Source organism: Anolis sagrei, chromosome X (assembly GCF_037176765.1).
Source record: "Anolis sagrei isolate rAnoSag1 chromosome X, rAnoSag1.mat, whole genome shotgun sequence".
In the NCBI taxonomy this organism is placed as follows: Eukaryota; Metazoa; Chordata; class Lepidosauria; order Squamata; family Dactyloidae; genus Anolis; species Anolis sagrei.
The window spans coordinates 36137204-36149372 of NC_090034.1; the positions used below are offsets into that span (position 1 = coordinate 36137204).

At 40.4% G+C, this 12169-nt stretch overlaps 1 protein-coding gene across 2 annotated transcripts in view; it reads left to right on the forward strand.

The window, feature by feature from the left end:
• Nucleotides 1-12169, forward strand: part of LOC132781427 (uncharacterized) — a 40186-nt gene that overhangs the window by 11318 nt on the left and 16699 nt on the right. For both annotated transcript variants that reach the window (XM_060785691.2, XM_067473201.1), the window contains exon 2: nucleotides 9196-10178. In XM_060785691.2, the coding sequence (XP_060641674.2) occupies nucleotides 9196-10178 (983 nt within the window). The remainder of the gene's footprint in view (nucleotides 1-9195; nucleotides 10179-12169) is intronic.

The window sequence follows — 12169 nt, forward strand, 5'->3', positions numbered from 1 at the left end:
TTCTGTGTATATTGTTTATATGCTTTGATGTTTTATACTTTAATGTTATGTTGTTTATTTTACTGCAATTTGTATTTTTTGTATTGTAATTTGTTGTTTGGGCTTGGCCCCATGTAAGCCGTTCCAAGTCCCCATTGGGGGAGATGGTGGCAGGGTATAAATAAAGATTATTATTATTATTATTATTATTATTATTATTATTATTATTACCTCTATAGTGAGGGACAGAAATAAGGCTTTATTCCAACATAATGTTTGTCCTATTTTATTCCAACATAATGTTTCCCTGACTGTGTTGTAATATTTTTGGATTTCAGTGCAATCCCACCACATATGAGAAAATCTAGCGATTTCCCCGCATTTATGCCAGCATTTATTAGCAATGTTTTCCATAATCTATGCCAAATGTAAGGGGGTTCTACACTGTTTTGAAATTATTTCCCATTGTGTTTCTTTGATCCTTTCGGATTTTGTCAATCCAGGAGCTGACTAAATTCTCATTAAAATTTGTATGTTGTTCCCAAGCCTCTACTAAAGTATATTTTGTCTTGTAGGATAAGACTGTTAATTCCTTATATATTTCCCCAATAATTACCTCTCTCTTTCTATTTTCCAGTTAATGATTCTATCTAATGGGACATCTATTGCTTCTTTCTTTTTCATTTCCTGTATTCTTTGGGACAAGCCTAACCATGCTCTCCAGTTTTTTAAACTTGCCTAGGTCCCATTCATAGGTAGCCCATAGGCATCCGTAGTCAAGGGATCTGCCATGAGGACCTTTTGTAAAACAGAAAATAGTCAACTTCACTCATCCTTTATTTCTCTGCATGCGTCAGAGGCATGGTTATTGATGTGTGATGATATACCAAACTGCATATGGTCATTCTCTGTGGCAGTGACACTTCTTTCGAGGCATGTTTTGGGGGCTGTCGTTTCATGGCACTCAATTCTCTCATTATTAGAAGGATTGCACTTCTGGTAGCAGTCAGAGAATGGCTATGATTTAAATCAATGTATTCCACCTACCCTGTATTATTTCCCTTTTTAAAAAGTTTTATTTTTATTTTGAAACTGCGCAACTCCATAGGAACAAAAAGGTTTTTCTTTTTTTCCATTGGGATGTTGGTCACGAACTTGCAGGGTTGCGCAACATCTACCAAAAATAAAAAATAAAAAGGAAGACAGTGATGTGGGGGAACATTGGATAGATTGGGAAGAGTCATCCATCAGCCATATGATAAGCCAATGTGCATTATTATGTTGGATATGGAAAGGAGAGAGGCGGGTGTGATGGGGTGGGTACGCATCCAGTGTGTATCCAGTCTTGATCAAGCTTTCTTGATTCACAGGCAGAGGCGGCCCTAGGTAATTTTCAATGGTAAGCAAACAGTATTTTGGCGCCCCTCCCAACCAATCACTGATATATATTTTCTGTTCGTCATGGAAGTTCTGTGTGCCATATTTGCTTCAATTCCATCATTGGTGGAGTTCAGAATGCTCTTTAATTTTAGGCGAACTATACATCCCAGTAACTACAACTCGCCTATGTCAAGGTCTATTTTCCCCCAAGAGCGCCTCAAGAGCGCCCCAGGGCAAAATCAACTATACTGCAAATGCTTACTTTGTGTAATGGTTGAGCAGCCCCTGTTCACAGGTTGCCTACTTAATAGGTATTTTCTTCTGTGTGTGTGATAAGGTTCATAGTTAGGAAAGGAGTATGTCAGACCTAAGGCTGTGCTTGGAATTTTGGGGGGTTGAAAAGGGATATTATGGAGTGTGACCATACTCAAGTGTGAACATATTTCCCACCCAGTCACTTCTGTTTTCTCCTTGGCTAATGGAGGACTCTCGTACTCTGATGGAAGAAGAATGAAAAGGGAACACATTTGCACATGTGGATGCACTATTTTTTGCCTTCTGTCAAAATGTGATAAGTGTCTTAGCCTAGCATCCCTATGTATAGATGCCTGACACTGATTTGTCTTGACAGACAGTTTAGGAATGCAGTGTTTGTGGTAGTCATGTCTCTGTTTTGGTGCTAATATGATTTGAGTGCAAGCAGCATGGTCATGCTCTTTAATGATGAAAGGAAAGGGGGGATTGCTGAATTGCAAGCCACTGACGTGTTTCTTTATTGTTATCACTTATTAATTGCCTTCCTGCCCCCAAAGGGGCAAGGGAAGCAAAAGCGTAATACAGCATTCATTCAAAACAGCTCCAGAATTAATGCAGCAGACAAGAACAATGGCAAAAGCCAAAAATGTAACACCAATTTTAAAAAGTCAGAGGAAATACAAACCACCGAAGATCACTATATACAAACTTTCTTGCAAAGGGGAGGAATCAGTATGTAGAGGAAATATGGAAAAAGGCTAGTCAAGTCGTTAAAGATAAATAGGGGTGGATTTATAGATAGATAGATAGATAGATAGATAGATAGATAGATAGATAGATAGATAGATAGATAGACAGACAGATAGATGTTTTTTATATATATACTAGCAGCATTATGGTTGTGTTCAAGGGGCCGCTGAATCTATGGACGGAGAATCAGTGGATACAGAATTTTTTACAAAGTGGCCAGTGCTCTTTTTTACCCAGTTTTGGTCCCCAGATGTTACTTAACAACAACTCCTATCCATTTTGATTATCTGTCATGTAGACTGGGGATAATGGGCACAGAGGGATGGATTTGATCTATGATTCTTGAGTTTGACACATGCAATGTATTTGCTTCTGCTTCTCCAAACATTAATGGAGCAAGCATTACAGTTCTCTCTCATCCAGGTTAACTGCTCTGCTTAGTCAGGATGGGTCCAACATATTTTTCTGCCCCACAATTGTACATAGCATCCTTTATCAGCCGTGGTGCAATGGGCTAAACCACTGATCTGAAGGCTGGCAGTTCGAATATGCAGGACGGATTCCTGTCTGTCAGCTCCAGCTCCCGCAAGCCTAGCAGTTCAAAAACACGCAAATGTGAGTAGCTTTCCCGCTTTGGCGGGAAAAGGCAAAGAGATGCTCCAAGCAATTTTGCCGGCCAGACGACCAGGAGGTGACAACACAGGCTCCTCGGCTTGAAAGTGGAGAAAAACACCTCTCCCAGAGCCAGAGACGAGCACTGCCTCCAGAAGCTGGAAATGAAGGGAGAAGCCTTTGCCTTGTCTGTGTTTGTGTGTCTAATTGTATGGCATTGAATGTTTGCCTATGTCTACTGTAAATGCTATAATTAGTTCTGAGTCCCCTAGGGGAGAAGGGTGGAATAAAAATGTGTGTTGTGTGTTGTTGTTGTTGTTGTTATTGCATCCAAGGCAGAAACATCCATAAGCACTCTTTCTTGAGGCCCCAGATTTGCTTCCAGAAATTGCTGTTGTACATTGCCTAACAGTAGGTCTGGCCATGTGCTTTAGCATCCATTTCCCTGTCCAGGAAAGTGCAAGCTTAATGTAATTAACAAAGCGGGAAGACATGAATTAATCTTGGCAAGTTCTTCAAGGGTTTTTGGGGGGTCCAAGGACTGGGGGGGGGGCTGTCTGCAAGTCATTCCTCACACATAGACACATGTGTGGGTTGTTTTCAATTCCATATGGCTTTTTGCAGTACAGACACTCAACATGTGGAGCATCCGAGGGGTTTGCATAAAGAAGATTTGCTTTGTACTTTGGCAAACAAAGCCAAGTTCCAAGCTGTTTTCATCTTTGTTTGGGATTAAAAAGAAAGGGAGAAAAAGAAGCCAGAGTCTCATTAGGCTCTAAAAACTAGAAAATGTCATACATTCTACTCAGGGCAGTAAGATCTGAAAGAGACTTTCTTCCATAGGGACCCCTTCCCCCATCAGTGTTTGTTTTCTTGAAGGCAGAGCTTTGTTGTCGATTCAATCTGGAGTTGATTTTGTTCTGCAAAGGAAAGAATGACTAACTCACCTTTTCATCTTGTTCGTTCTCTTTTACGAAAATAATGAATCAAATAGGTTTGTTTTTTTGGTCTAAAATCAAACACACCTCTGAGTGCAATTCCATTTCTTCAAGTGCCTGCCCTTCTGTAGATGAAATGATCGACATACAAGAGGCATAAAAGCATTGTTACCATTGTTACCACCATCAAGGAATAGAACACTAGACAAATATTTCCAAGAAACTTTAAATTAGGAGGACAAAACTTGGACATGTTGCTTTTGGGGACTACAATTCAGTTCTCAAATACCTTTTGTCTAAATGGCGATGCATTTATAGAGTAGCTGCAAATTCCTGTATCAGGAAAAATGGTTCTACGATCTGGATTGTGGTCTTCACTTTTCTTCACTTTGTTCTGTATCTGGCCTGGGCAAACTTTTTTGCCTTGGGGCCGCATTGTGGATTGGCCAGGAGGGCCAAGCAAGGAGGGAGGGGGTCTGGACATGCTGGATGAGGAGGGCCCGGGAGAGGGGAAAGGGCAGGGCCCGGGTCAGCCTCAGGTTGTCCTTCCATCCTTATGCCAGGAGGAAGGTGGGACATGCAGCGATAGCCTCTCCATGTGGTTCATCACAAACATCATTGTCAACAAATTTTCTTCTCTTAATTAGAAACTTATCCATTTTAGTGTCATTTACTGCAACTCAATCAAGAAATTATAACAGTACCTACACTTGAAGAGCACCAAACTTTGTTTGTGTGGCGGAGGGGGACATTTTTCATGAGACACACCCAGGGACTACAGGTGACACACTAGTGTGCCCCAACAGACAGTTTGGAAAGCTCTGCCCTTGGGTCTAATATCTACATATGTCAGATTGATAATCCCGGAAGAACAATCTTAGAAGAGAACATTGGCATTATGCCCAATTTGAAATGAGCCACATAACATCACAAACCTAGGACCGTTCCACATCAAAACGGAGCTTTGAGAACACATCTTGTATTTACTGCCACATAGTTTATATCTCTCTGCATGATGAAAAGGAGCTATGAACTAAATCTGCACCATCATATGCCTTATCATTTGTCCCTAATGCTGTAGTACTTCAAATGTAGGTAATTGTCACTAAAACTGGCCAACACACATTTTGGTTCCTCAAATGTTAGCCTTGTTTCTAGGTCTATTTGACCAGCTGATTCCAAAAATGGCACAAGTTTCCCTGCACCAGCTGTAGTTTTTGCGATACAGAACATAGGCCTTCTACCCATAGAAAATCATGATAACCCTAGTTAAGAAACTATCCAATGCAATTTTCTGAATCAGTGCCCCAAAGAACCCCAGGAACAGGCCTAAAAAAGACATCACAAATTGTTTTTTTTTATGAAGCTTCTCTATCTTCAGCTTTCAGTTATGTGGTCTATCTTATGTTTATCAAATGACATCTATATGTACTGTTACCACCTGGGTTGGCTGAAGAGTATGTTTGTGATGAACAAATTGTTATCTTTACAAAAATGATGAAAGGTGTGTAGAAATTAAACATATGAGGACAGGTTGAAGGTGCTGAGTATGTTCAGAGACCCTCTTTAAATATCTCAAGGGCTGTTGTAGAGAGGAGAGTGCAGGCATGTGGTCTGCTGCTTCAGAGGGTAAGCTCAAGTCTTATGGTCTAAAGTCACAGGAGAGTAGATTTCAATTGAACATTAGAAAGAATGTTTTGACACTAAGAGCAGCTCAGCAATGGGACCAGTGTCTAGAGATGTAGTAGGGTCTCCTCGTGATGATGATAATTTGTATTTGTATTTGTTACCTGCCTCTCCTAATAGCTCGAGGCGAGGTACAACACAGTCAAAACAAATCAACATAAAATACATGCAGCAAAATACATATATCAAAACACACTACTATAAAATACATACAGGTCATTCCATAATCTTCCCTGGAAGATGAAAAGGATGCCAGTCAGGTTCAAGATGGTTGGAGTCAGCGTCCCTCAGAAGACTTCACCATCCTAAAGAGCAGATTGTGCAAGAGAAGGTGAACCTGTAGGTAACCTGGACCCAAACAATTCGGGCTTTAAAGGTTATAACCAACATCTTGTACTTTGCCCAGAAACCACTTGGCAACCAGTGGAGTGACTTTAGGATAGGTGTGATATGCTCACTCCTAGATGTAACCAATTGGGCTGCCATGTTTTGAATTAATTGGAGGTTGCCAGCCTACTATAGTAATGTGTGCCTGCCTACGACAGCCAAGGTAAACAGCAGCTGCCTCAATAACTTGTTACTGAACATAGATGAACAGGAGAAGAAAGGGAAAAAGAGAAAGCTGATTCATCTTCCTCACCAGCTACCCTGAACATATTTAAAAACATATTTAAAAACAGTGTAGATCCATACATTTGGGAACAAAAGTGGGAATCACAAGAAAAGAAGAGGCTGATGAATGAAAAGGCTATTAAACAATTAAACAATCATTAAACAATTAAACAAAATTAAACAATCAGACCAGGTAAACCTTTTACTTATCATTAGTTTTTGATAAAACATTTGCTGAAAAACTTGTTGACTTCCTCTTGTTTTTCCCTATTCTTTCCACATTTTTTATGGTACCAAGTTTTCTGTTGAAGAAAAATTGTCTAGGAACACATGGACTTTATAAACTGATGTGTATAAATGCCTGCATCTAGAAGAATTTTGTGTACATGCATGTGTGTATTAAAGAGAATGAGAGAGAGAAATTTAAAATAAAGAATTTATGAATTTTTTGAAGTTTTTAATTTAAGTGCGAACCAGATTGGGGCTGGTGGGAAGAAAATATCTGGAATATTTTGGCATTTGTGCTTATGCACAGACTCTGTAAGATTTGTCTGTTGTCCTGCCAAGATCCTTTTTGTGTTTAAACAGACAAAAATGACTTAATCCTTTTTAGTTTTGTTTTTAAAATAAATCTCCTTTCTTTGCTAATTCAAGCCAAGGAATGAAGGCTGATTATACAGAGAGCAAGTGCCTTAAGTTATGGCTTTCTTCTTTCAAAAGGTGGGGCAGCAGAATTATGATCCTCACATCTACATAACAGTTGCACAGATGCTTTCCAAGTTGATTCCTTCCTCTAGATCAGTGGTTCTCAACCTTTGGGTCCTCAGATGTTTTGGCCTTCAACTCCCAGAAATCCTAAAAGCTGGTAAACTGGCTGGGATTTCTGGGAGTTGTAGGCCAAAACACCTGGGGACCCACAGGTTGAGAACCACTGCTCTAGATCCAATAATCTCCATGGAATCATAGATCAATATGTCCTATTCTCATCTGAACTGGGGCATGCTCCTCAGCATTAAAACAGTCTAGCAAATTTTGGAGACAATCATTCTTGGTGTGAGTAAGACAAAGCATGCAGGGCATGTAAAGGTCCTTGTGGTATAATGATAATGATCCATAAGAGAGCTTTTGAAATGCAAAGATAAGAAATCATTTTATTAGTCAGGGCTGGTCCTACCAGTAGGCACAGTGGGACAACTGTCAGGCGGACAATGTTGGTGGAGTCCTGCTTTCCTAACCATGTTCTTCTGTTGGTGGACAGAGTTGTGTCTACATCTTATAGTAGCACAGGTATGATGGAAAACAGCTTTGTCACAAGTATTGACATAATGTTCAACTGCCAACCCTTTAGTTATGTAGCTAGAAAGGGGCAGAGGATGTCCTTTTCTTCAAAGTAGAAGGCCAGGGAGACTACTTGAAGTGAAGATGACAATGATTTTGAGGAAGGAGTAATGTTTTGGGGAGCAATACTTCAGCTCAGGTTCTAGGACACTTGTCAAACTCAAGGCTCACATCTGGCCCTCCATGTCATTTTATGTGGCCCACCTTCAGATGCTGAACTCCAACTCCTGCATTTCTCACTATGAATAGAGCTGATGAGCTCAGATACAGTGACATCTGGAAAGCTACAGTTTGTTCTGTTTAGTCAGGAGAGTGGGGTTTGGATTTAGATACAAGCCTTGTGTAGATGATGACTGACTCTAAAATATCCTCTAACATTTTCAAAACCCGGGCCATATGCGCTGATGATTTGCAATCCCCATTATCCCCAGACTCCATGGCAGATCAACAGAAGTTATGGGAGTTGTAATTCAATAACATCTGGGGTCCAAAATTGGGTAAAAACAAAAGAGCACTAACCACTATGTAAAAAAAATATAGTTGGCCCTCTGTATCCATAAATTCTCCATCCATGGATTCAGCGATCCTTTGAAGGAAACCATAAGGCTGGTGTGAATAAGTTTGATCTAGGAGTTCCAGGTCTAAGACTTTCAACAGCTTAGCAGTCTTAATTGTAGCAGATGGTTCTGGCACCAAGATATCTGAAATATCACTTATCCCACGTTAACCTGCCCTTATTTGCAGTCTTCAGTCCCTGTTGTACCATCAAGACTGGGTACATGAGACAGGGCGCTTTCTGTGGCAGCATCTTATAAAATTCATCAAGAGGGAATCATGTCATCTTCCAGATATTCTTGGAATGCAGCTCTCAACATTCCTTACCATCTGTCTAGGGATGCAGGGAACGGGAGCCCAGCAACACCAGAAAGCACCATGATTCTCCTCTCGTTCCCCCTCTAGAGAGAGAGCCTTATTGATGCCTGCCCCAGAGAGGCCAGCATGGCCCATATTTTGCAACAGGTCAGAACATTTTCGTGCTGGCACATCAACTCTATATTATATGGTTTTCTGTGGGCGAGCAGATGGCGACTACTGTTCTGTATCAGAAACTAGAGCTGATGTGGTCTATCCAATGCAATTTTCTGAATCAGCACTCCAAATAACCAAACCGAATCTAAAGTTGACCAAAAACCGATTCATAACCCTTTTGGTACTAATGTTGGAGAATGGCCCCTGGTCAAAGTGGTTCCTGGTCAAGTGGTCCCTGATTTTAAAAAGTTGGGAACCACTGTTCTAGACAGACAGTAAAAGCTGCAGTGTTTGACTAGGATTTTGGTAGAGGTTGATATGCTTAGAGCCTCTTAATAATAATATTTCAATCTGTTAAAATATCTGTTAAAATTAATCTGTTTGAATTTTATGATGTTATTCAAAATTATATATCACTTTGAACATCCACCTCTTCAGGCAACAAAGCAAATTACCAATAATGTATATAGAATATGTATTATGTATGTATAACTAGATGCTGGCCTCAAATCTGGTTTAGCCTGGAAATGGGGGAATGCCTGAACAGCTGGCTGGATGCTTACATTTATTTAAGGACACTAGGATGAAGTCTCCTCACTGTCTTTTTTCCTTCCAGGTATACTATTCTTGTGGCGCACAGTTCAAATCAATAGAGAGAGGCCTTATTTTATCGCCTGGTTTCCCCAACAATTATTCATCGGGCATCCATTGTATTTGGCAGTTCTTCATCCCTGCTGGGACATACCTAATGTTGGAAATTTTTGACTTTGATGTATTTGAAAGCCTAAGCGAGGACCCAAATGCCTGGGATGATTTTCTAACTCTTCCCCAAAGTACCAAGAAAGAGTTTCCCCACAATGGGGCAAATACAGACTTCCCTAGTATCTTTCCTACTAAGAGCCCCACTCTCCAAAACTTTCACTCAACAGATTTATATCATCTTCATGGTGGACGTCCAAAGACTGCTTCTGAAAAACAAGAGTCTACCAAACAATTCCAACAAATAAAAGAACCAAGAGAGTTAGTCATTACACAGCCTAGCCAACCACCATTCATGGCAGCAACCAATGTCACCTTACTCAGACGAATGAACAGTGGCATACGGGAGGAATCTAAAGACCCAAAGGACCAAATGTTGGTTGCTCACCTTACAGCTAGTGGGAGAAAAAAAGATTCTGAAGGCTCTCAACAACATGCAGAAGACACGGCTTTTGGACAGGACGAAGACATCTCAACGATGACTTTGTCAACAGATATGTCCTCCAACCCAGTGGCCTCAATGGAAATTTGCCCTCATGATGTCTTGTATGTCTCTGACCTCTTTGCCTTTTCATCTCGCTTCTGTGGCACAAACTCTCCCCAGAACAAGAACATGACTTTTGGGTCTTCTCTAAAAATGGTTGAAGTAATTGTGGAGCTCATTACTACCACAGACCGCGGGCGAGGCTTTGCAATGCTCTTTGAATACAAGAACGATACGGAGCTGGTGGCCATGAGTGACTCCAACGAGGGGAAAGAAAATGTTATGATGCTGGTCATCATAACAGGGATCCTCTTCTTTGCGCTTGTTCTTTTGTCCTCACTCTGTATAGCTTGCAGGTAAGTGTGGCCGTTAGGGACTCGATTTTTTTTTAATCCTTTATCTTTCCAATCTGTCTTTCCACTAGAAATGCAAACCATTGAGATTCTTTTGAGGGCTATGTTTCATGAATTGATCCAGTCAATCAAGCAATTTAAAACATTGTAATTGATTTTTTAAAAGATGCCGTAGTAACCTGGCAGCAGATATTTAAACTGAAAGTAGTTCTAATACATGTACTTATAAAAACAGCAGGTGCCAAGTGCAATCTTTGTTAGGGCTGTGTATCTCATCTACGACTGGTTTCATCTGCCCATCTTCTTTTGAAATCTATTTCCTGCATTCCTCCATGTGAGCACTTTCTACACATTTAAAAAAAATGTACATATGGTTTGAGAGCATTTTCCCATCAAATAAAGTCTGGATCAACACTGCATGGCATACACCGGAAATGTGCACATTCTGGTTAATGAGGAACTGACTTGTAAAATACAAAAAAGGGACTAGACAAGGTTGTCCCCTTTATTAATAGTTATTTTAATGGTGATAGAGGCTTTGAACAATGCCATAAGAACAGCAGAAGACATTAAAGGAGTAAAGATAAAAGGTCAAAGTTAAAAGCTTTTGCAGCTGACCTAGGGATTTTTTTATAGGATCCTCCGTATACAGGTGTGAGTTTGAACTCTGTATTGAAAGAATATGGAAGATGTCAGGATTCAAAAGTGACAAGGGGACAGCAACAGTGTTGACTAAGAACCTGACGAAAGTGGAACAGAAAATCTTATCTGAGAAATAGGACTTCACATTGAAGCAGTGAAGTGTTTGGCAGAGTAGAGCTCATTCTGACTCAGTTTTGAAATGAACAGATGATTTCCCTGCCTTCATCAACTGTTAAATGTATCCGTGTCATTCAGTTATACTCAGCATTCTTTCAGTAGATTTGCCATCACACTGTAATTGCTAGGCACTGCCCACCATCCCCCTCCCTTGTTCTTTGTGGGGGGGGGGGGAACCTCTTCGCTTTGAAATGTCAGCTATTACATGTCTTCATTTCCAGAAGGAAGGAAGCAGGGAGTGAGGGAGGGAAAGGGGTGATGTTCGCTCTCTCTCTCCCCCCCCCCCCTCTCTCAGCTGCCCCACAGAGAAGGGTTTGGACCTTGGTAATCTATAACTGCCAGGACTGCATACTATGGTGCTATGGTATTTAAAGTAAAGTCCAGCTGCATTCATTTCACAGTGTAGATGCACCCAGAGAAGGTTTATGGACTTTGTGAAACTGCAATTCCCAAGTCCATCTCGTGGAGACATGGCATTTAAAGTAAAGTCCAAGAGCATTCATTCCATAGTGTAAATGCATCCAGAGAAGGGTATGAACCTTGGGAAAATAAATCCCAGTACTGTACAGCATGGAGACATGGCATAATAATAATAATAATAATAATAATAATACTGTAATAATAATAATAATAATCATCATCATCATCATCATCATCATCATTCTCTCCCAGCTTTCCCATACAACACAAGACACAAACATATCATGGAAGGGAGGGAAGGGAAGGAAAGGACCTGGAAAGGCTATTTTTTTAAAAAAGGAATTGTTCTGGCAAAGTAAAAATTTGGTGAGCAAAAGGTAATGCTTTCCCTAACAAGGGTACTTTTGGTTCCTCCCACAAATTGGGGAAATGTTTTATTTTAAACCTGAGAGCAACAAATGCCACCACATTACAGAATTGGCCAAACTTCCAGACGGTTACCAAAAATCCACTTCCCCACCACCTCCTGAAACGTGTGAAAAGAATGCTAGCCCCCACGCTTAAAATATGCAAAGAATGCTCTACACTTGAATCCAACCGAATGTGATGAACACAGTGGCATACCACTTTTAAGTGTAACACTTAGTGGAATTTAGTAAATGTGATGAAGTGGTAGAGGATTCCAAGTTGTACAAAAAGTTCAATATTTGAGTCGTAATATTTCTACTGGAGCCCCTGGTGATACAGCGGATTAA